A 26,678-nucleotide genomic window follows, 5' to 3' on the forward strand; every position below is an offset into this window, starting at 1 on the left:
GGGAGTGGGCACTGCTTTGTGTGTGTGTGTGTGCACGCACATGTGTCAGATGAGGTTAGTCAACAAGGACCCTGTTAAGTAGGTTTTGACAAAAAATGTACAGCTTGATCATCTCTGTTCATATTGATCAAGTTCAAGACAAGTTCTTCAGACAAGTAATTACACTGGTATATGATAAAGTGTATAACAAGGGTTTAATTGTGCCTTTGGTTTTGTGCAGTCTGTGGACACTCCCAAAATAAATCACGCAGGCAGATATTGCACGTCAGTGTTTAGTACAGAATTCTCAGCATTAATTTGCTTACAGAAACAACTAAAGCATAATTTTATCATTGTAACACTGGTTTCTTGAGGTAAGTGGGTGCTGCAGAGTTCATAGAGTGACTCATCTTTCTTTTGAACTTGGGAAACTGAGTGCCATTACAGCCATTTATTGTTGCACATTTCTGTAGTAGAAGTGTCAATTAGAATGCAGGTATTTAATGCAGAGCCAAATAATAGTGTGACTGAACCTTTTTCTACGCAACATTCTCAAGCTATTCTTTTCAAAGCTTTTCTAATTCCACCATCGACTCCTGTTCATCGCAGTTGCATACAATCAAGATTTTCATAGACAGATTTTCTATTCAATAATATATATAACAATTTGTTTCTCATTGCATCTGTTCAATGAAACTCTTTCAAACCATCATATTTATGAACAGTATCAAAGACAATTTATAATAAGAATATATAACATGAAATAATCTTCCTTGCACTCATTAGACTGCACTCTTAGACTGAAATAATCTTCCTTGCACTCAATTTTAGACTGTCAAACAGGATTGGACATCAGCACACATAGCTCAAAACTTACAGCTCAAAATTATAATGATTATTTTTATATCTTTCTGTTATCACTATAAATTATTGTACGCTGGTGATTGTAGTAGGCTTTGTGTACTGTATTTACTATACTGGCTATCAGAATAGGTATCTCATGGAGGAGAGAAGAGCAGTTAATTTTAGACTCAGCTCTCAGCACACAGGAACATTCCTGTATTGTAACATATCCTATTGTAGCTTAAAATATGGTAATTACCACAGTCCTTATTACAACATGCTTTGCTAATCTGCTGTTTAATATTTGCACATATATCCACAATTCCACCATTTTTGTCCTATGCACATAAACACCTTTTTTAAACACTGTGTGGTTTAGTAATTATTATACATGCATACATTATATGCATTTATATGCATATGCCATGCAATTGACATGGAAATGTAAACATATTCAGATCTATGTATGAATAGAATGATCATCAGAAACATGGACAACAACAAACTAAAGTAACACATACAAGAATACAGATAGATAGTGTGTTGTAAACATTTAATATGGCTCAATGTTTAGACGCATGCACAGTCTGAACTGTACTTATCCTACTATTCTGAATGGAGAGGGGTTTTTAGATTATCTCTTAGACATGCTTTGACATGGTACATTTTCTTGTCCATTTTATTTCGGTTGCTTTTAGCTCCAACTCAGAAGCAGCCACCATGATGTAATTGTGAAGATGCTCATTCTGTTGGTTCCTTAGAGAATAAAGACAATCTCCCGGCTTCCTCTACTAGTCCCAGGATGACGAGTACCTACAGAGAAATTAAAGGAATTCTGATCGAAGTCGTCTGAAGCACCATCTTATCATCTTAGCCCTAGTAATGAAAATCTAAACTTGTGGCTTTAAAAGATACCTGCCTCTTTTTAGATCCAGAGCAAAATTCTGAAAACTAATGGAGCACAAAGTAGCTAGGGCATGCAAATTACCAGGGCGTCTCCCTGGAGAAGAAACCGTGGCTGAAAGGTAGGACAGAAGATGGAGGTGATAAAAGGGGTTGAATTAAATGGTAGGAAACACCAATATGAAAAACAAAGTGAAGTTGAGTAATAATTGTGAAAGGTAGAAAAATTCTTACATGTCTATGACATGATTACAGGCAATATGTAATCAAATGCTATGAATCTTCCCACAGCCTTTGAAATTTGTGGTTCCTATATACTATGCTAATTTTTTTTCTCTAGCTCTGGTTTGTCTTTGCTCCGGTTCCTTTTCTGTGTAAAGCATGAGTAACCCTACTGTTCCTGATGCTACACACCGTCACACTTCAACACTAATTACACCAGTGCCTGTCTCACAGTATTTCTCTCTCTCTCTCTCTCTCTCTCTCTCTCTCTCTCTATCCCTCAGAGCCCCAGCTGAAGGGGATCGTGACGAAGCTGTACAGTCGGCAGGGCTTCCATTTGCAACTCCAAGCAGATGGAACCATTGATGGAACGAAAGAGGAGGATAGCAGTTTCAGTAAGTCAGCTGGAGGTTTCCCTCTGCTTTCTGAACCCATTGCACACTATGCAGTGAAATGTAATCACCTCCCATAAACACATCAAGTTTATGGGGCTTCAAAAGAGAGAGAGAAAGGTTCCCTCTGAAATGTCTGGCTTTGTTGCACTGTTAGGTGATGCTGGAGTTTTTTTCTGAAATGGAGCTCTGTCCCTTCAATGCATCCTCTTTCACTCTCTCTCACTCTGTCTCCCACACACACCTTCATAACACACACATATGCATAACGTTGTATTTCTCTAAAACACTAAAGGTGAATGTGCTACTATAGGGAACAAAAAAAATGCAAAGGCCAATCAGTTGAATAGTTAAATTGTAATATCCTTTGCAATCAACATGCAAACTCCGATTTATGAAGTTGCAATATGAAGTGGATTTCTTCTCTCCTTCAGTCCCTAATTTACATATCACATGCATATGCCACATTTACCATGCATGCCTCATCATGTACACATAGCATGACCTAATTTATAAAGTGTAGTGAGAAAACTGAAATTATGGTGCAAGAGATAATGCTGAGGGAAAAAAAACCTATGGGTTTTCTAGGGGAAAAAATAATAATATCAGTATAGTATTATAGGAGGTTTTGCAGACAAAGAAAACCAGTCTGTCATTGTATGACAACTCACAAAAAAAAGCATATGCTCATATCTCTGTACAGATTATGATTAAAAATGTAAAAGACAAGATGATATTATCCAAAAGAAAGAGAGCAAGAGAGAATGGAATAGAAACTCTATTTAAATGAATAAGAAATGAATAAAAGTGTGAATAAGAGTAAAGTAAGGAGATTAAGAACAAAGAAAATGTTCATTTTGTGAGTAACATTTTTGTATTTATCTTTAATTTTTATAAGTTCTTTATAAACATACAATTCAAAACAAGCAGACAGCCTATCAAATAGCTAAAGGAATAAAATGGCAGAATTCCACTACTATTATTGGTATTACTGGTGCTGTTGGCTGTGTCAAAACGACAAATATGCCAAAGATAAAAACTGATGAATCCCAGCACTACTAAAGTATAAACCCATTTCATAATCAGAATTGATTTTTGCAACACTGCTGAATAAGACTCATTTTGCTGAATAGATGTGTTCACTTAGAGACGACATGCATTAGAAAAATTAGACTTAAAATTAGATTATGACCTGAATTAACCTAAAGGAGTTATTGAGTATAACTAAAAAATTAGTTTTATTTAAACTATATACTGATATAAAGGATTGTACCTTCTACAGCACATTGTTGCTTTTAACATACATGCTTAATGCTAGCCTTACTGACTAAACAGTAAAAAAAAATAGCTTGTCGCAGAGTTTTCATCATCATTCCAGTCAGTCACTTTTGTATGCTGATGTCATATCAGGAGATATTTGCTCAGAAACCCAGGATTGCATTTTGATTGATCCATGTGTCTAGAGCACTTTTTGCAAATATGACTCAAATGTGAAAAAAAATGATTTGCTTGGAAAACTAATTCATGGTGTTTTATCAAAACAGGCATAGGTCACTAGCCAGAAAAAGAACCCCAAGTCACTCAGAAAGAGCATTATCGTCACTCTGCCTCATTTCAGCTCTGAGGCATTGGGTGGGTAGTGAAGTGTCAAGACTGCTATCTCCTTACTGACAGTAGTCATGTCCCTTGCACTTTTATTAATCTTTGTCAGGCCCAAAAACAGAACGTGTCTTGGCAGAGAAGAAGTAACATGTCAATATGGCGGAGAGGCACTCAGGCTGAGATATAAAGCAAGTGGCACCTGTTTGGTATTAGTGCTTTATCATATCACCACTAAGAGGATATGACATTTTACAGCCTGTAAATGAGCTGGCTCTTTTCTTTTTTTGCTGATCCCTGAGCCATGATGTCACTTATCTTCTGTAAACGAACATGGGTTATGAGTAGACTAGGCAGCCCTATGGGGTATTTAATTTCTTCCCTCTCAGGACAAGGAGGCAGGAGCTCATACTATTAAAAGATAGAGCTCGTGAAGTTATGGCTGTTTTATAATTAAGTACTGATTGCAAAAAGAATGGATACCTGGACTAATATCTACTTTACCAAAACTGCACAGCACCTGCCTTTATAATAAAGCCCATATTATTTACTTTACATCATGGCTACAGCTTCTAGACACCCTAGCAGTATTACATTGCAGACATGAATGCGATCTACATGTATTTGGAAGCTATATGACTAGAAGCTTTATGCACAAGTCTGTCCTAATTGTCTGCCACTCCCTATTTCTAACCCACTACTGGCTTGCTTGGGCAATTTATCTATATTGAAAATGATTGAATTATGTAACAGCTTGTTTCCTTTTCTCATCTGATGCTAATATGGAGAGTCAGAAAAGTGGTTGCTAGAGAGGAGAAGTTGGAAAAATGATAGCTTCTATCTCTCATCTCTCATACTGCCAAAATAGCATGGTTAGGAGCTGGCTGCCTTTGTCTCCATAGCAACGGCAATTTAGTCCTCTGTGTGTGTGTGTGTGTGTGTGTGTGTGTGTGTGAAACAAGAGGAAGAGGTTTTGCTCACATGCGCAGATATCACATGGATTTGTTTTTGTTACTTAATCCTCATGTTCTGTTCATTAAAATATTAGTGTGTGATCAGATGGGGGAGCTAAATATTAATATTAAATAGCAATACTCTTAGGCACATGTAATGAAAAGATATCTTTTAAAATAATGAAATTATTTATAATTAATTATATTATGCGCAGTGTTGTTTTTGTTGTGACAACACTGCGCATCAGTATTCTCAGGTGCAGGAACAGTTTACACATACACTTTTCTGAGAACATTGACTGGTAAATTTTTCTATACATTTCACAGAACTTGCCACCGTTCATCTGGAGACTCTGGCTGTCACAAATTCTTCTATTTTCTGTAATCCCAATGACAGCCAGCATTCATGTTTTGTCTGGAAAGTCTACATAATGTATTATCGTCTCTGCTCACATAGAATCTTTTTCTGTAACATTTCATTTTTGTTCTAGATTATGACAAAAATGTCAAATGTTTGTTACACAACTCAATAATACCAATGCCCAGTACTACAGAAGGCATAAAAGAAACATCTTTTAAATAATATTGGCTACTTCTATGGTATAGTGATGTAAGCTGTTGATGAAATTAGGTAATAAATCATACTCTAATTAATTAGCTGTTTTACAGATGCAGCACTAATGCTTAATGATAAGTTCATTTAATTACAAAAGCCTCATCAAAACACATATGCATATCTTATTTTATAAGATTAGTTTTAATGTCACATCCGTCATGTGACTCTCTTCTGTTTAATCCCATCCCATAAGTGATCTTTGTGAATATCAAAAGACGTTTTGGTTAATAGACTAGTACACAGGAGTGAAGACCATATAGAGCTTAAAGTTCTTAAATTTAGTACTGGAGGCCCAGAGTTTCAACTTTTTCCTGCTTCCAACACTTGAGATTCTGTGTGGCTGTAGGACTCCAAGACTGGAGTTCAGATATCCGGGCGTAGAGGACACATGTCAGCGCTGTTTTAAACCCAAAATAAGAAACAGAACAGCTAAAACCCTTGTAGATCTCAGGGGCACACACAAGCAATTACTGCAAGTGGGTCATTTGGGACTGCAAGCCATCACTAAACAGCACAGCAACCATATGGCTTTGTATCACCTCTGAAAGCACAGTGAAAGCTAATCTGACTGGGCCATAAGAAAAAACCCTGACAAAGCTGCTGGGCTGCATCTATTTTGTTAACAGTTCTTCATTTAATTAACTATAGTCAAAACTTACCTCAATAAAATAACTAGAAGCATTTAAGTATGAGTTATCTATTAAAAGGTTTCTGTGTTCTAACAATTAATCAGCTATATTACCTAGCTTGCTAACAAGGAGGAGACTGGTAGTTAGCTCTCGTTTTAATGTTAGTTACCTGGCACTGCTCTGGTTCAGTGTTTAATTAGTTCCATGTGATTGTTATTAGAATATTTCACATTGTGCTGAAATACATTTCAGTGAACCTAAGTTAATGCTAGGTCAGAAATGCAAGCTGATTGGCAGTCTGATCAGTAAGCCGAAGGCCATTTTAGATGATGTATGATATACAGGAAGCTTGTTCATTGCAGTATCTGTTTCAAGTCTGAATGTAAAAGCGTCTGGTCTCTAAAGCTGGTTATAAAGCTAAAGAGCACATAAAAGGCCTCCTAATGGCAGCGAACATTAACTGAGTTGATGCTTCCAAGTATGATACAAATGTGAATTGAGGAATTACCACCATCCAGTATTCATTACAGGAAGCTGCTTCATTTGGATGTCTGATTTGAAGACTAAAGGTGAATTTGCCCAGCCCACAAGACTGCTCTTAGCATTAACAACATTTAAAAGGTCTCACATTGACATGGTTGATGCTTCCAAGAATGAATGTAAAAATAGTACAGAAAATACTATCATACTTTTTAAAGTTACTGCTTGACGACCAGTTTGCTAGGGTTACAAATGGTAGCTAGTAAGCTAGAAAATACAGCTGATTAGTATGCGCTAGCATGCACAACGTCAACTTATTGGATAATATTCATATGCTTTAGCTAGTAAACATCAGTGTATGTCAGTTTTATTGTTTGTTTGTTTTTTACAGATAGGAAACGTGTTTTGATGAAGAATTAATGATTAAAAGAAATACAAATGTATTACTGATGGTTTTCCGTCATGCAGTAGATAGGGATGCAAATGCTGATGAAGAGCAGCATTATTTATCACGCATGCCAGGCAAGAGACAAGAGTGGTGAAAAAACAGCATGGCATAGACTGGGCTAAGGCAAAAACCAGCACAATATTAAAAAAAATAAATAGGTAGACAGTGAAATGAGCAAGTCATGGTATCCACTAATATAAACAAAGATATACACCAATCAGCCACAACATTATGAGCACTGCCAGGTGAAGTGAATAACACTGATTATCTCCTCATCATGGCACCTGTTAGTGGGTGGGATATATTAGGCAGCAAGTGAACATTTTGTCCTCAAAGTTGATGTGTTAGAAGAAGGAAAAATGGGCAAGCAAAAGGATTTTAGTGAGTTTGACAAGGGCCAAATTGTGATGGCTAGACGACTGGATCAGAGCATCTCCAAAACTGCAGCTGTTGTGGGGTGTTCCCGGTCTGCAATGGTCAGTATCTATCAAAAGTGGTCCAAGGAAGGAACAGTGGTAAACCGGTAATAGGGTCATGGATAGCCATGGCCCATTGATGCACGTGGGGAGTGAAAGCTGGCCCGTGTGATCTGATCCAACAGACAAGCTACTGTTGCTGAAATCGCTGAAGAAGTTAATTCTGGTTCTGATAAAAAGGTGTCAGAATGCACAGTGTATGATGGGTCAGGGCTGTTTTGGCAGCAACAAGGGGACCAACACAATATTAGGCAGGTGGTCATAATGTTACGCTTGATCAGTGTATACTTCACAATAAACTGGTGGGAAGTGAGACTTTAATAATGTGTGGCTGTAATAGTGTACAGGTGTACTGTGCAACATTCACCTCTACATGACAACCTAAAAGTCACTATTCACAACACTTTTGTCTTTTTTATTAGTACTGTTACATCATTAGTACTGGCTAATATATACTGATCAGGCATAACATTATGACCACCTGCCTAATATTGTGCTGGTCCCCCTTTTGCTGCCAAAACAGCCTTGACCCATCAAGACATGGACTCCACTAGATCCCTGAAGTTGTGCTGTGGTATCTGGCACCAAGCTGCTAGCAGCAGATCCTTTAACTCCTGTAAATTGCAAGGTGGGGCCTCTATGGACCCCACCTCTCAACTTACAGGACATAAAGGATACTTACAGGACTTAAAGGACTTACAAGACTTGAAGGATACCTGTGATAGATACTGACCACTGCAGACCAGGAACACCCCACTAGAGCTGCAGTTTTGGAGTTGCTCTGATCCATTCATCTAGCCATCACAATTTGGCCCTTTCAAATTTGCTCAAATCCTTATGCTTGCCCATTTTTCCTGCTTCTAACACTTGTTATTCACCTCATTTGTCAATGGTCATAATGTTATGCCTGAACAGTGTATATAATATTATCATTACTATATTTATCTTTAAGATTAGGTACAATTTGACCTAAACAGAAGCCAAAAGTTAAATCTATGCTTGAGCTTTGGTTACACTTCACTTTTGTGTAGTTTCTCCCATCCTTAGCACTGATTTGGTTTGTGTTGGGAGCAGAGCAAACACTCATCTTGGTCACTAAATGTCATGTTTGGCTGCTTTATTGCATTATGCCTCTTTCCACTGAGAACTTAATTTGATTTCCAATCAGTGCGTCTGGACTGGAGGCCTTTCCTTCTTTTAACCTGAAATCCAATTAATGTTAACTTGTCTTTTTCACCTTTTCTAATGCCAGTTTGTACTTCTATGTAATCAGTTCTGTCATGTGTTAGGAGCTCTGTCCCTAATGAAGTTTACTAACAAAGCAGCTAGCAGATATAACAAAAAATAACATGTGTGATTAAAAGATACAAAATACAGTAGGGATGAATTCAATATTTGTTGTTTAAATGTATGGTACATGTGTAAAATTAGGTTTCTGGCTTCTGTCTGATAATTGTTGTCTGATCATTGTTGTTAGAAATAATATATCTGAAAAAAGACAGGACCAATGGCAAGAACCTTTAAGTGTTCTAGACTCTAAATATTATTTGTAATCATATATGATGGAGCTATGAAAGACCAAATCTGATTTATTCAAATATAATGTAGGAGCTAGAGTTTGATTCTGTGGAGATGCTTTTCTGAGGTACAGGAGGAAGCATGTGGCAGTTTTGCTTTCTACTTGCTCTTTAGAGATTCTGCTGTATTTGTGCTCAGGTGCTTTATTAGCTGCAGGTAATTGACTCTCTCCTCTAAATCCCCCACAAGTAAAGCCATGACAATCCCTGCAGAATGAGATACACCTGTGCCGTGTTGGTCTGTGTGTGTGTAGGTGTGTGTGTGTGTCTTCCTATTTTATTGTATTTTGTATTCTATTTTTTTTGTATTAAAATAGAAACCTTGACTTGTACTGGCTTTGCTGCTGCACTACCCTGTAGCACTAACCCCTTTTTAACTAGGTTTCTAGCTTGATAATATTCTTAGACTCTGATCTTTTTGTACTAGCATGAGGTTTTGTGATTGATGGAGACTATAAATCACTTCTGTACGTTGCTCTGGATAAGGTTGCCTGCCAAATGCTGTGTATGTAAATATATAAATATTCCATAACAATAGCTGTCAGGATATGAAACAGCCACACCCTACTTTAGCTCATTCATTTTTGAAAATGCCCCCCCCCATAACCCCCACCCCGAACCCCAGTCCATGGAGATTCGCCTTTCTAAAGTGCAGGCTAGACAGATGAGTGATCTCTGCAGGTGGAGCTCAGCACAGCTGAGACAGGCTCTTGATGTAGGATTAGTGAAGCAGGTTGAGGCTGAAAAGGGGAAGAGCTCCACCCAATTGCCCTAACAGTAACCTGGGTGGAGCTGCTGCATGGAGCCACAGTGTGCACGAGCAGCACAGCTGAAGTCATCACTCCACATCAAATATTAACCGGTGCTGTTCATCTCTCTGATGAAAGCTATGGGGACATAAATGCTGTGTGCAACCCAACATGAAGACCTGCTAAAGAGAGGAGACAAAAGAGATGAACCGATGGTCCTGAAATGATTTTACTATTTGCAATTTGACTAAATTCTCCTTTATTCTTATCTTTGATTAGTGCATTGTTAAACATAAAAAGAAATGAGAGCCCTTAACCGAAAGTAAGCAGAAATGAGATAAAATTTGTAATTCAAACCAACCCTTCCTCCACTGTTCTCTCCAAAGCTACATCTTTGTCCAGAATGGCTGAATGCTAGTGCAAGAGCAGACGTTTCTGGATTGACATTACATTACTGACAGCAGTTAAGTAAGGGTTAGAATTAAATACAAGGGCAGGGGAAGGACTACAGGAGCAGAGGATATGAATACTAAAATGTTTTCATATGTTTTTATTCAAATAATTTCACCATTTTTACATCATTTACAAAAGACTGTGAACAAGTCTCTGTTGTGAACAAGATCTATGTGCTGTGAGTTGTTCCTTATTTTGCAAATTGTGCTATAAAAATAACAATAAAAAGGTTGCTAGTTTGCTAAATTTGGTTTAAATGAGATTTTAAAGAAAAACCTGACTGGCAAGCACAAGCTTGACAAACAGAGAATTTGATAATAATAGAGTTTATAGAGTTTACAGAATTAACTTTTCTGCCTTTATTGTCCTGAAAGCACTATGTAAGGTCAAGGAGTTTTAAAAGTTAAAATTATATACTGTATGCTCTTTTTCAAAGAAATACTATATTTATTTGATATATGTGAAAAAGCACTTACTCTTCAGTGCTCCTGTTGTTAATTTAATGGCACATGAAACCAGAGCAAAGATGTTATTTATGTTATATAAAGCTCATAGGTTAGAATGTTATATAATCCATGATAGGCACACATGGTAATGTGTTCTTGTTTCTCAGAAGCTGATGCTAGTCTCTGAATGTTCTATGCATGCCAGTGCAGCCTTGGGTTGCTGGCTGCTCTACTTTCCCCCTGGCACATGGAGACGGTGTGAAAGGGAGAGATTGTTAGCTTTTTGGCTTATGGCATGGGAGACAGACAAAGGTGCAAGGCAATTTGGCAGTTTCAGTGGTTCCAGGCAGGCAGAGCTCCAGCATGGCTCACTAACTCTATTCAGCTGAGTTTGAAAAGAGAGAGAAGAAATGTCAAAGTGTGAACATGAAAAAAAGCCAAGTTCATTTTTCAGCATTGGTTTGAATTCATTTATCTGCAAAGAAAGGGACAGATCCTGGAGAAAACATAATAAACCACCATCCAGCTGAGAAAAAAAAGTGACAGTTTTACAACATGCATACTTTCAACAAGTTTGGAAGCCATCATCCAATACATTTTTTCATAGCCTTTAACTGTTAGTTTTATCAATATTTCATTTTGAATGCAGGTAGATTTCTGGTATGTGTTTTCGGATATACTCACTGAGCAGTGGTTTTATTATCTAATTATTATCACTGTTTATAAGCCTACATCTGTTATTGTTTTTGATGACGATCTGACACACAATAATAAGCTACACTGTACCATACAATGACAGTATTTCAGATGTATTTAAAACATGTACTGTAAATGTAGACTGCCTTATCATCGTAAGCAGCATAACATTTGCCTCCTGTTTTCTCTGGAGAAAGCCATTTTCTGCTTGGTGTTACTTTATGTCTGTTTCTAATCCTGATTGCCTTGTCTTTGTCCATGTCTTCTGCTGATGTGATGTCTTGTCAGACTTCATCAATTTTGTTTAATTAGCTGCTTCTTCTTTGTGACTTGTGGGTGTCACAATGCTTCAACATACTGAATTGTTTTGAAAGTGCAGTTATGGCAAATAGTATTTGATTTAAGGTTGTTGTTATTTGTATTGTACAGTATATTATATTAATAATTGATATTAAAGGTATACTATAGCAGGGATTTTTTTAAGTGGACATTAACTTCCACATATCCTCTTAGTACAAATATAAGTACATATTTAAGTACATATTCACACACCAGGCTCAATTTAATTGGAAACATGTAGAAAAACTAAACTATTAACTAGATATAATAGTAACTATTATAAGTTGGATAATGCTTCATGAACCCCTGGGGATCTTGAGGATCCACTTCAAGGCACATGAAGTTCACTAAATTGCTTGCGCTTAATGGATGTATTTTAAGTGTACTGTAAACAGTATAGTTTATATGGTTGTATATGTATTGGTGTCTGTGGAATATATTATAATATGTATTTCACTACTAGTGTACTTTCAGCATATTCGAAATGTAATATAACACTGTAATATGAAAGCAGCAGCAGACACAGTATATCTCCTCCTTTAGATTATTTAAAAAGTACATAAAAGCACAATATATGTATACATTAATCTGCTGATATTGAGCATGCAACATACTATAAATACATATTACTGATATATTATACTGTATATTATAATATATTCATGAATGAATTCCATTTTCAAACAGGAAGCACTATATTGTAGTGTAGTTTGCTCGGATACATACATTTTTAGCATAAAACATTTGCTTGGCAGGATGCTTAATATTTCAACAATAATACAAAGTCCATATAAGGTGTTTGTGGACACAAGGAAAGACACAAGACATTCAAAATACAGAAAATGACATATTAACTATAGATTTCCCTTACATAAAAAGTCTTTAAAAACACCAATGATGAATGAAATAGCTTGAAAATGAACCCCAGTTGTTTTAAATTAGTTATCTTATGGCAAATACAAATTTATGAGAAGATCAAATCTAAATGAAATAATTGTTTAAGGTTTTATAACCAGTGTTTTATATAAGTATTTTCTATGCGTGAATTGTTATATAATCTAGCCACACTAAAAAAAATATTGTGTATTTATGAATGCATTAAATTTGAACTAAAAGCATATTTCACAATAATTTCTTTAAAAAAAAGTATCAACATATACTTGCTAGGAACTAATTTCAGTATATTTGCAAAATGCTTTGCCATATTTTAGTATATTTTTAAATACAATTAAATGTAATCATTCTTTACTGGGGTTAAAAGGAGTTTATTCTAAATAAACAGCAAGAATATCATTCAAAGGCACAACACCATGATGCAGGATCCAAAATACACACATCAACATAAGGTTGACTTCCTTATGTTAACGTCTTAAAAACATGAAATGTTAGTCTTAGAAGTCAAAATAAACAGAAACGCACTTTTGCCATGACTCAGTATATGACGTGTCAGTGTTATAGTATAACAGATGTCCCAAAAAAAATGCAAAAACAACATTATAGCATTAGAAGAAATATGTTAGAACATGACAGATATGTGTGTAGGGTGTGCTGAAAAGGAGGATACTAAAATATTTCGGAAGAAGTTATAACGGTGAGGATACAAGTTATCAGATAATATTTATAATTACATCATTTTGAGCAGATTTTTGTTTACTATTAATTTATTAGCACACACAATTTGACCATGTATGCTAATTGTGATGATACAGTTACATCGGTTATATCACACACTAAATGTCTGGGGCTCTAAATTAATTTTCTTTGTCATCTTTGAGCTAAAGATATGTATTGGTGTTTGTACTCCTCTGTACAAGAGGAAAGCCGATTAAATGAACATCAGATATGAAGGGAAAGATTTGATGAACAGATCTATACCACTGTACAGAAGCTCATGGGAAAATTATGACGAGAAATGTTTGGGGAAAAATCTCATTTGCTGTTAATATGAGTGGGCATGTAGCCTTCCATGAGCCGAATGTCAATATGGATGTCAGCATTCGCTAATTACTCAGCCTGTTTATGTGTTACAGCCTCCTGAACACTTCTGCACTGAGAGCTGCATGGACAGACTGTACTGTTGGAAGTGTTCTATTTTTAATCGTTCTTTATGTAAATGAGTTAATGCTGATCTCTCTGTGTCTCCTGTGCAGCAATGTTCAACCTCATCCCAGTGGGTCTGAGAGTGGTAGCCATCCAGGGCGTCCAGACCAAACTGTACCTGGCCATGAACAGTGAAGGCTACCTGTACACATCAGTAAGTAGCATCAGCCACTTAAACAAGACATATGAATTAGTTTCAGTGTATAAGGTTCAAAAATGTTCCAAAAAAAACCCAACAGAATAAGAGAGATAATAGTTTATCCGCCTATTAACATAGGACTACAGCACTAAAATGCACACACAGTATCTCTGCTTTGAAAACACTCATATGTGGTTACATAAGTTATTCTGGAAATGTCAAATGTTCTGACACCGATGTACTTGCATACTGACTCTCAAAAACACTCCTCCCTCTCTCACTTCACATACGCATTTACATCGCTATGAAAAAAAAAGACATGATGCATGTTCTCTCCCGATTACTCCTTCACTCCATATGGCTGCCAGTCAGTACCAAAGCCTGTACAGCTGGGCTTGTGAATCAGAGTATGCCGAATTATGGATGCACTGCATAACAACCTCGATTACTTCAAGCATCAGTCATATAAATGCGTTATGCCCTGGTGGTATTTAATGTAGATGACACATAGCACTTTTCAAGTTGGGGAGGTGAATGTTGTTTATTAACTCATGTCAGTTAAGTCGTGTTCCTGTTTTTCTCCATCTAAAGCCTGCTTTTTGGTTGGCTTCTGAGAATCACCTCTCCTGAGGAACAAGGGGGAGGGAGTATTAAATATGAATATCTTAAGCACACTTTGAACTGAGCAAAAGTTGGCTCTCTGGCACCAGCACTAGTTGCTATGGTGATGCAAACACGTATCATTCCCTACCATGTTTTCATGAAGACCTACACACACTCTCGATTTCTCGGATGGCAGAAAACAGTTGCCATCCATCTATACTACTGCTGACTGTCAACAAGATCGAGGACTTTTAAATAAGAAATATCATCTGGAGTCACAATTTTTGTGAACTGAGGCAGCTGACTGACTGCATGCCTGATTAAAACATGTTCAGGCGTAAATAATACAATCGGCAGCCTGCATCCTGCAAACAACTTCCTCCGTCCCTGCAACTCTGGTGGGCGTACCTGGAGAAAATGACAGCAAGCCATGATTCTAACAGGACTGAAGCAGAAAGAGAGTTTCTAAGAAAAGATCTCTAGGTGGCTTCTGTTTACTGCAGTGGCTTTTTCTTAACAGATAAGCACATTATTATTTCTCTCTTCTTCTACATTTAATACTCATCCTCCGTATGATAAATCATCAGAGTGATGAGGTGGATGAGATTGAAAACGCAGTGGAGAATAAGCAGCTTATGTACTACTGTATAAGGGAAAAGGAGGGAAGACTCCTTATACTGATCTAATTATAGCACTTGTGCTTCTGTTACAAACTCTACAACACACTTTAATGGAGCTGCAGATGCTTCATGATGCTTTGATTCAATTCTATATGCTATATTTTCTATGCAGGGTATCTGGATTTTGTGAAAATGTGTGAAAAGGCAAGTGATAAGATTGCAATGATTGATACAGAAGTGTATAAAGCTTCTATAAAGGTCAGTACTACACAAATGAGAAAGCAGAGATGGAATAAAACAACACACACACACACACACACAAGCACACAAAGAATACTTAACTCCACTCACCACCAGTCCTCTGTTCCCACTATGTGCTTTTTAATGATGCGAGCCACAGTGTGGGTGATTAAATTGTATGCGCAGACATGCTCATTAAATCGAATAAAGACACTCTAATCTCCACATCTACAACATTATGCTCCACCAGGACAACCCTGTGTTAGGAACAGACAGGCTGTATTTACCTGACAGCTACATAGCAAGCGAGTGAATTAGACAATTATATAGGTGTTTATGCTTTATTATGATTTGAAATAATAAAATGATGGGTGAAGATTTATCACCCTGAAGGGATATATAGAGCAAGCTCTCATTTGCATTTTAAGTACTGTTCAGCATCTACTGTGTCCTGTAGTTTTATTGTAATTTGGCAAGCGGTTACCTGATGGTACCTAATGAGTAAGAAATCTGATGAGTTATGTGTTGAATTTGGATTGACAATGAATTATTGTGGATTGTCTGAGATGATAAGGTGCTCAGTGGGTGGAGAGCTTTCAAATGGCTTGAGAGGTAGAAAATAGCCTGTAGTGTCTATGTGTTTTCTGTGAGTCTGCTCAGCTTTCTGATTCTGTTACGATAAAGCCTCAGACTAGCATGGCCAGCAGGATGACTAATAAAAACCTAGTGATGTCTGGGTAACTCACCTCACGCATACTATGTGTGTTTGTGTCAGAGCTTATTGTAAATGTAGAGCTTCAGAAATATTGGCACCCTTCAATAGCCAACATTTTGCAGGATAGTCCACATGCATATGAACATTAAAAAAAGGATAAAAATGTTGTGCATAGAGAAGTGGTTCACAAGTGTACTAACATTTTAGACAGTACAATTTGTTACAACAGAAAAGATGGCGCTCAAAAATGTGTTTTTGAGGACTTCGGAGTGGTGCTGTTTGCCCTGTCTTCTGAAGATCATGTGTTCGAATTCTGATGATGAGTGCAATATTGGCTGTGCTCTCTGTGTGGGAGGGATGGCATACTCGCTTCCCTGTCAATCACAGCAACACTGGCCGGGTGTTTGAGAGCACATATATGTGGAAGATGTCAGATAGTGATTTCCTCGGAGGCTGTTAGCTGCCCCATGTGTTGTATGATATGTATGAGCTGAAATTGGTCGACAATATTTGTCATCTATTGCATTTAATTTAGCTTCATTAACTGCGCCAACAGTCTGAGCAGAAGCCCACCAGCATACACTTTAAATTCTCACTTCTGAGTGTGCAGTGTCTGTGTATGCTCTGTATACAGCCTCTGTGCATGCATTTATGTGCATGCGTGCAAAGGAGAGGAAAAGCCTGAGCAAATCAAGCAAAAGATTGAAAGAGAAACAAATAGAGTACATGTGTGGGCGAGTCAGAATGTGCCAATGCAAATGTATTCAACTATCAGTGTGACAACAAGTGGGAGAGAGAGATAATCAATTAAAATGATTCTGATCCTCTTTATAGCTCTTCCCTGCCCTTTCTTTACCGTTACTGCCCTCCCCTACAGAGCCAGGCATGCTCTCTGTGCAGCACCCTTGTTTCTGTATGTGTTTGTGTGGATGTGTACGTAGATGTCGTCCCTACACCCACCAGCAGATCTTTCTGTGAAAGTGAGACCAATTAGCACAGCTCAATATCATCGCCTCAGGCAGATTTGGGACTAGAAAAAAAAATGTACACGCTAAGGGAACTGCAGATTTGTGTTTGCTATATTAATGTGTTTAGTTCTCTGACAGGTGAAAGTAAGTGGTTTGATTTATTTAATGAAATGAAGTATAACTGCCCAGCAGGTGGGAACAGTTATCTTTGAAGCGTTCTATTTGATATGAGGGTCTATGGACAATATACATTCAGATAATGAAAAAGAAATTATTTAAAGATTGAGGTACATTTTGTTTGTGCCATAAAAAGAGATGTAGGAAGCTATTTGTAGACTGTTTGCAGCAATCCTTGTTTATAATACACTGTGCTGTGATATCCCTGATCAACAGATCTGGCTATATTATTGAAAGCACTAAGCCCTAGAGCCATAAATTACTGGCCTTTGCTAGGGCTGCAATTCAAAGTCACTGGATTGTTTTTATCATTGTGTGTGTGTGTGTGTTTCCAGACAGTGTGGGTCCAAATACAGAGTTAGGTAGATGGAAGAATGTATATAAGAGTGGTAAATGAGCAAAATGGACGTGCCTCTCAGCAATGCCAGAGGGAGCCAAGAGGGACAGAGTCTGAGTGGAATAGATCCTGTCAGCTTTCACTATTCAAATGGATGGAGCTGGAGAACAGGAGTGTGAGGAAGAAAGAGGGGGAGGGGAAGAGAAAGCAATGAGAGTGAAGAGTGGGGACTGAGGATATGGGGTGAACGGCGGAAGCGCTGGACAGAACATAAAGAAATTGAATAAGGGTGTGGTACTGAAAAAGATATTAAGGAACAAGAAGGTACTTCGACTGGGGAAAAAATGACTAAGGTTGAGATACCAAAAGTATTAAGCACCATATGTGAAAATGAAGGGATGGAGACAGTATGGAAATTGAGACAAATGAAAATGCATTGTTCCCATTAAAAGAGCACTCTTACTTCACATCCACCCACATACACACACACACACACAATTCACTTCTCCATGCTGGTAGATAACCTCTTTCGCAAACTAACCAACCCTCATATTTCTCAGCCATGACGTTACTTCTACCCGGTAGGGAAGCCCTGTAACGAGGTAGAAAGAATGAGGGGAGGGGCAATGCAGGATTTCCCTGGTTGCAAAGCTCTAAGCAGCGTGACTGCAGCTGCTGATACAATTATGCATGCAGATAGGATCAGCACCAACACAATAACCGTAAGCATAGCCGACTCTACTTTCTCAAACGTGTCAAATGTAATACTTATTCATAAATGCAGAGTGATTGTACTTTAGTGTTTTTAAAGTGTTGATTTTTATCTAAAGGAATATTTAAACAGTCATATTTTTGTATTATCTGAAATATTCTTACTGAATTATATGAATTTCACGTTAGCGTTAAAGATACTGATTAGAAAGAAACAAGGAAAAAAACCATTTGTGGTGAATTTCTGCATTTGGCTTGTCATCACCTGGATTGTACATGTTTCTAGCCGTTATTGGCAAATTGATCTTTAAAGTTTTTTCCCACTTATCCTGCACATCATTTTCATGTAGCAGATTAACCCAAAAGGACAGCCATTGCTAATGTCCTCCTCTGCCTGTCAGTGTCCCTTCACACTGTCCAAGGCAGTCCTGTGGATTTTTGCAGCACGGTGTAGATCTGACAGCCTGTCTCTGGCAAGGCACAATGTCTACAGCTGTGTCCTTGTCAGGATATGTGTGAATCGTTGGAAACAGCCTGTGCTCTCTACAAACACTCATCAGCACAATGCTAGTGACATGATAGTAATGGGGGCTCCCAGATATGAGCATCTTAAGGACATGCAATGAGGAATCGCATTCGATCAAGGATGTGTTGTAAATATGATGGGATAATTTAATGTGTCTGTAAACATGAGGAAGTTTCACATAAATGGTGACATAATTGTCTGCCAAAAGTTGCACATAAATTGACACGTCCACTAGAAGAAATCAGAAAAAGTATGTTCACTCTAGTAGTTGCCTCTTTGGCACCAATGGTCTAAAATGTGGACACTAAACAAGCTTAAAAAAATAGATACAGATGCAGAAAATTGCTTCAGTGAAGAAATGTAAACCAGACTCAAGGTATCCCTGGGGTATGATCGCTACAGTAAAAGAGCACTTTGCATATACAGTATGTGATGTAGGTTTTACGACACTGCAGTCTTCACACTGATCTATCTACAGTAATGTGCATGGGAGAGATGTACAGTAAACAAAACTTTTAGGCATTAGGGAAAAAAAAGAACATTTCTGGACTCCAGCCTTCCTGAAGCACTGCACAGATCACAACTCTTCCTAGGCATCTATCCAAGTTATTGAATTTCTGTATTGTTTTTGGCTCTGTATGCTAACTGCAAGATCCCAGATCTAAATGAACAAAGACCTGACTAAGTACTAACACAGTATCCTACTTCTGTATTATAGTAATAATATTTGAGAGACTTGTTATACCGTAAGACTTTATTCTAGACCCCCTGCTGTTTGTTGACAGCTCACACGTCTGACGATGATGCAGTTATAGATACAGTATATAGGTAGTGCACCAACTGCCAAGGCACTTAGTGTATTCTGTATGTTTGTGAATGCAGAGCTACATCTGTTTAATAGTTTCATCATAGCTTCAGATTAATACTCAGGGTTTTGGTTCTATAGAATTCAAAGCCTTTCTCAACAAGCTTAATACAATATTTGTTGGTGTTTTGTTCAATAGATTTTAATAATTTGTCTGTAATAGTGGAAGCACTTAGACATAATTATCCTCAAATGGGCCAAACATATCAGTTGAAATTTCTAAATATTTGGATGCCAGTTTTTTTTTTAATTACATCCTTTCATAAATTTACATCTTAGCAATTGTCTAAATTTTAAATCTGCAGAATACTTATAAACAGATTAAACTAATGAAACAGATGAAAAACAAAATGAGGAATGCATAAGTTGTAAGTTGTGTATGGGTGTATGGTATGAAAGTGAAGGATTGGTGCAGAGACTTGCTTCCAGTTTATCAGCAGTGAAAATAATCAACCACCCACTTTCCATTAGAATTGGCACAAACAACAACATTCCTGATCCCTTTCAATTTGGCTATTATATCATTCAAGCCATCACTTCTTGGAAACAGTAACAGGGCAATTAGCACCAAGACCGCAAAACACCCGAACAGCTTCTTCTTCAATGTCATTAATCAATCAGTCTCAATACATTCCACTTACAAGGACACTTAATAGTATGCTGTGCTTTTTCCAGCTATTCATAATGCACACTCTACAATCCTTAAGCACATTGTCTATAGTAAATACACACATTTAATCTAGCTATGTATGTATTTATTTATACCAGTTACTGTGTCTATATATGAATCACATTAGCTCTTTTTTATATCTATCAGAAGCCTGTTACAGTTTCCTTTCACTGATGATACCTCTGCACTCTTGTTTTAGGAGTTAAATGCCTGTGTGTGTGAACATTCAGAATTCTTTGACAAATTCCTTGTGGATACACACTTCTGATTTGTAGTCCTTTAAATTGCCTACTGAAGCACAGCATGTTTACCATATTTTAATTTTGATGTTACTTATATCAATTAATCTTTCCTTAAAACCCTTAGTGAAAGACTTAAAATATGCTAACGTCACTTGTTGTAGTGAAACAATGGATTACAACCAATACACTATTAAGTCTGGAGTTATTAAAGCACTGTGTGCAGGGGTTCATTCGCTTGGATCCAAGTGATTAACATGACTTTCTATGAAGACCATTTGAATAATTGGCATGTAAAATTTAGATTTTATTTTTTAGAACATATACAATTGTGTTAGTGCACAGTAACAATCTTGGTGGGAGGAAAACAATTATTCTGTGAGAAGCGGATATTGGAACATTTCAAGATTTAAAAATAATTGCTAGCTTTGATGGCAGAAAACATTGGCATCCAAGTAATATATGAATACAGAATGTTGCTTGAGTTTAAGCTTTATTGAGTAGGGTGTGTGCAGGAGAGCTAGAGAGAAAATGAGAGGATATGGGGTAAGAGATTTTCTCTCTATGTCATATCACCATTCTCATCTCTCAGACTGTTAGCTGTTGCTCAGAGAAGAGGCCAGTCTGCATTAGATCAATATTGTTGGAAAGGAAGCTTTGTCTTAATGAGGAACTGTGGTCATGCAGAGGTTCAACAAAGCTCGGTTGTTTTAAAGTAGTGCTACCAATTTTCACAATTCCATAGAGGGAATTGATTTTTTTAGGAAGACAGTAAGGAATGAAGATAGAGTGGTTCTAAAATCCTGCAAGATAAAACACAAGACAATATATTGGAAAATAAAAACAAGAAGGAAGATGGATTGAGGGCTGGTGATATCACATCAGTAAAATGTATTTGTGTCAACATGTATGTCTACATGCATATTTTTTATCTTTGTGTTGCTATACCATGCTTCTTCCTTGAACAAGCAGGCTACAGTCTCACCTGGTGGACTAAAAAAAGTCATTTCAACCTCCTGTTGAAGCCAGTTGAAGGTCCTCACGCCCACTCTTCTCTCTTCTCTTCTCTTCTGCAGGAACATTTCACACCTGAGTGCAAATTTAAAGAATCAGTGTTTGAGAACTACTACGTGACATATTCCTCCATGATATACAGACAGCAGCAGTCAGGCAGAGGCTGGTACCTGGGCCTGAACAAAGAGGGCGAAATCATGAAGGGCAACCACGTAAAGAAGAACAAGCCTGCTGCACATTTCCTGCCCAAACCTTTGAAAGGTTAGCTGCTCATTTACTTTACATTACCCTGGGTTTGTTGTTTTTACTATTAATGGCTTACTATTTGACAAATGGGAGGGGTTTTTTTTATGTTATGCGCATATTAGATAGAAAGAGGAGCGTTTACTGCAGTGTAATGATGTATCTTCTCAGATCTCAGTTATGGGTAGATATCATAGCTGGTTTGATTGAGTACCAAATAAAACAACAAAAAGCTCTCATAAACAAGAGATTATTTTTTAACTTCTGTCAGCAGGTTAGGTTAAGTCTTACTGATCAGGCAGCAGTGTCCATGCATTGAGACCTAATGCTGTAACAGTACATATACAGGACAGTCTACTTACCCAGCATTGGCTATAATCTGAGCTCTACTTGATGGGAAAATCGTTCAACCAAGAGGTTAGAATAACTCTTATGAGGCTAGCTAAAGGCTTTTCATCACTCACTCCTACCCAATATAACCAAGACAGAAATACTGAAAAACTCAACAGAATCTCGCAATAGAAACAGGAGTTCTTAATAAGGCAGGCCTACTATTATCATTCACTAGCTTTCCACCAAATCACAATAATAATAAAATAAATACCTTTCCTGGTGTCTTTGCGAGAAAAAAGCTAAATCATTCCTTAATCATTTTATTTTTTAATATATTAATTATATTATAATGATCTGTAATGATATAATATCAGACTCTCTCACTCCTGTTTGTTTACACTGCCACTCTCTCTCCTGATTGGCTGCAGCTCTGCCATCACAGTGTAGCCAGACTTCTTTTGTGTCTGAAACTAGGGCTTTGATGTATCTGAGCTGGCATGACATCTGCATATAAATTTTGCATCAATTCCGACACAGCACTAGCTGTGAATGACTATTTCAGGATTGTCAGGAATATTCTATTATACTGTATATTTCTCCCCAGACTCAAGAATCATTTTTAACAAAAATCCTATCCACTGTAGCTTTAGGTTTTCTCCTTCTACTTTTATATTCTGAATTGTAACAAAAGCAATTATTTAGGATTTTATAATGATTTTTCTCTAAGCTGCTATTCTAGAGGACCAATTAAGGAACTGCCACAGTGCTGCAGCGTGAACTTCATTATGAATTCTCTCTACAAGGAGTATGAACCTTTACAAAGTCTCACTGAGAGTAGAGTTCAAAAATGCTTGGATATCTTGGATGCTTGCTTTCATTTCCAGGAAATGCAATGATCTCTCTGCTGGTACTCTGCCCAATGTCTGTATTTACATGCTCAAGCAATTTGCCTGTTATGAAAACCCTCAGAAAAGTGCTTTTAAAGGATGCCATCAACACCTCCGCCATTAATTACAAGGCTTTTTCCTTGTTCTAAGGCTCAGAATCATACCGATAGTAGGATATATGGCTTAATCATAATGACATATTGGTGGTCAGACAGCATTACTGAGTGCACTGATAATGATGAGCCTCCAGTCTCGCTGTCTCCTTCACATCCCCTGGAGAGCAGCTCCATGCACGGTTGCCCTGCAGTCCCTCTAGTACATGAAGTATTGATTCTAACAGCTTTCCACTGAAGTGCTGTATTGATTGCATGTTGTAGGGGAAAGCAGCTTTTACTGTGGTTAAAGGAAGTCTCCTTTAGTGCTGCAGCCGTAGTTTAGAAGACCGGTCCATATCTATTGTAGTTTAGAGCTGTGCTGCAAAGTGGTCTCCAATTTTAACCTCAAAAGACCTCTGCAGCTGCAGTTTTTCATTTCAATTATGCATGATCCACACCTGATAATTGACTGAAAGCCTAGATGAACTGATTATAGGTGAATCAGGGTGTGGCTACTACTTCATTGGAATGAACCCCTACAGAAACACAGGCTCTTTGTGAATTTGATTCAATTCAGTTTTATTTGTGTAGAGCTTTCAACAACATTGGACATTTTGGCAAGGAAAAACTCCCTGAGATGATATGAGAGAAAAACCTTGAGAGGAACCAGATTCAAAAGAAACCCATCCTCATCTGGGTGACACCAAAGAGTGTGATGAAATAATTTCCTTTCTACAACTGTATATAGCTGAGTGGAGTTGTGTAACCAAGATTAGACATGCCTGCTTTAGGGGTCCATAGATATAACTGTGCTTCTGAAGCCAGCAACTTAGGGAGCATATGCTGCCTGCCAAAAGGGTGGTACAAAGTTCCCTTAAAAACAAGTGTTTATGTTAATGTGTAGACAGACCGTTAAACACACTTTTCTTGGCAGAGATCTTTTGATAAATTCATGATCTGACAGTTGTACTGGCACCAGTCTTGTTCTGTGGCCATATGTCTTTACACTCAATGTTTGTCATGGCCATCTAAATACTGATTTTTTTTTTGGTTATTCTGTAAAATTTGTGGGATTCATTCAGTAAAGAATGCTCTTTCCCAATTTCTGTCTCTCTACAGTGACCATGTATCGGGAGCCCTCTCTGCATGACCTGACTGAGTTCTCGCGCTCTGGTAGTGGTACACCCACTAAGAGCCGGAGTGCATCAGCTGTCCTTAACGGAGGCAAGGCTGTGAGTCAGAACGAGTCCACGTAGCCCAGCTGCTCTGGCCCGCTTACCCTACGCCTTCACCAAAACCTCCGGATGCTCGTGACTTCACGCAGACTTCTCTCCAAAAGAAAAATAAATGTAACAAAAATGATACAAACTTTTGGTGGTTCAGAACAAAGACAGCTAACATAGCAACACTACACCTTCTCTCAACCTAGGGTGACATTTGATTGGTTTGTTTTGAAATTAGACTGCTGTAGTTTTTAGACTTTTACTTTTTCACCACACTAACAGCATCTTGCATATGAGCAAACCTTGATAATTGTAGCCTTTGATATTACAGGGCATTAGCCCCTCTCAGGTTGGTTCTAGCACCAAACTGAGTCAGGTTTTGTTTTGGTTTTGTCTATGAGAATCACTAGATGACATATCTAGGGCCTGATCAATCAAGTGATGTCCTTGTTAAAAGTTCCAGGCAGGGAGTGAGGGCTGTGATTACTTTCAGAGCAGCAGTGGAGAATACCCCACTGCCCTTCGTGTTTCCTGTGTGTGAAGTGGCCATGCAGAAGGGCAGACACTGGGGTATATAAGTGCACTGGATCAGAAGTCTGGCCCTCTCAGCTATGGAATTCTTAAAGCCTATATTCTGCTTGCTTCACAAAAACGGTAGAGTGCAGCCTGTCAGATTCAGCATATGCGACTTAATGCTGTTTAATAATAGTTTGAATTAGCCGTTAGCATTTCTTCCTTCTCTGTCCTTTGTGTTGCTCACCACTTTCAAAAATTAATGTTCTTCATGGCTCTATCAGTAAATGGAGATTCCAGCACACCAAAGACAGAAGTGTAAGAAAGTCCCTTTAAGAAGTCTAGCCATGACAGGGAAAGATTGACTTTATTGCTTGTTATTTACCTTTTTTCTTCTGAAAAGGTGTTTGAGATGGTCTGCTTGCATTGTAGAGGTGAGGGTGCAGTATTCTGGAAAAGTGCTTTTGTTGACATGCATTTACCTTCATGTCTCTTTGGGTTAAATTGTCTTTGTCTACGGCCCCTTTATAGTGTTCGTCTTGCCTGCTCATATCTATTCTCTTTTTGTCTGAACCTGGTCATCAGTACTTAAGACTGCCAGGACATGTTATCCCATCTCAAACCCCAGACTCCATTTCGTGTACGAGTAGCTTATTGTGGTGATGGTTTTCTATATAAAGAAACGAAATTCTGTGGAATTTTAGGTGGCTTCACATTTTATATGTCTTATTTGTAAAAGTGGAAAAAAAAAATCTTGAAAAAGAAGAAAATGAAAAAAAAGTAAACTCTCTTGTACAGGGCATGTACAAACCCAAGTTGTGTACAAATGAAGACCCTTTTTTGTGGGCTACTGTATGTACTCTTTCCCTCTGAAAACATAATTTATTCAAAATCGCTTTGGGGGACTATCTTGGCTGTTTGTTTCTGGGCTTTTCTGTATTTTTTTAGGTGAACATATCTGTTGCATGGGACACATTGGGAATTGGAGGACTAGAGCTGCATGATGTAGGCTATGTGTATTAAACCCACGTTGGATTACATGTTCTAAACTACCAGGGATAAACCAGAAAACCATATGTCCCTATGGGTTCTATGCCCATTACCTTCCAGTTGTTTCTTATTTGTTGTATACGCAAAATGCACTGAATAAAATGTTTATATTAAGCTATACTTTTAAAACATGTCTACTTGCTTTTATTTGTATTTATTCTCTCTTCCAAACACACATGACCTACAGTACTTAGGAATTATCAATCTACTTACTAATTCATAGTTCCGATGCGTTACTTTAATTCTATATCCATATTGTAAAAAATAAATATAATTATTAAAAAGGCGTATAGTCTACAGTATTAGCATGGACAAACACTGCAGAATGATTGTTGAGCAGCTGCTAGTGACCATTAATAGGGCAACATTAATGACGAGGTTATCACACTTGACTTATGCTAAAGCCTACCTATCTAGTGAATGTTTGGAGTAAGCCTATAATAGATAGTTGAGAACTGATAACATACAGTCACAGCCACTGAGTATTTTTAAAGTAGCCTCCACTGGCAACTGTCATGTATTCTGCTCCTCCTCTGAGCATGCAGCAGTGTGATTCCTGCCCTTATTAGCCCTTGTTGTAGCTCCTACATTTGACCAGATGCAATAATAA

The 26,678-nt window shown here is 37.6% G+C and overlaps 1 protein-coding gene across 5 annotated transcripts in view; it reads left to right on the top strand.

Moving 5' to 3' along the window:
- fgf13a (fibroblast growth factor 13a) overlaps window positions 1-26,197 on the top strand; it is a 98,184-nt gene extending 71,987 nt beyond the window's left edge. For 4 of the 5 annotated variants that reach the window (XM_058397912.1, XM_058397915.1, XM_058397916.1 and 1 more), the window contains 4 exons: window positions 2,232-2,342; window positions 13,951-14,054; window positions 21,787-21,985; window positions 24,402-26,197. In XM_058397912.1, coding sequence (XP_058253895.1) covers window positions 2,232-2,342; window positions 13,951-14,054; window positions 21,787-21,985; window positions 24,402-24,538 — 551 coding nt within the window. In that variant the 3' untranslated portion in view covers window positions 24,539-26,197. Of the gene's footprint in view, window positions 1-2,231; window positions 2,343-13,950; window positions 14,055-21,786; window positions 21,991-24,401 lie in introns of those variants that run through there. The other variant, XM_058397914.1, reaches the window with a different exon arrangement.
- Window positions 26,198-26,678: the final 481 nt, after the last annotated feature.

This window comes from Hemibagrus wyckioides, linkage group LG08, assembly GCF_019097595.1.
Source record: "Hemibagrus wyckioides isolate EC202008001 linkage group LG08, SWU_Hwy_1.0, whole genome shotgun sequence".
Taxonomy (NCBI): domain Eukaryota; kingdom Metazoa; phylum Chordata; class Actinopteri; order Siluriformes; family Bagridae; genus Hemibagrus; species Hemibagrus wyckioides.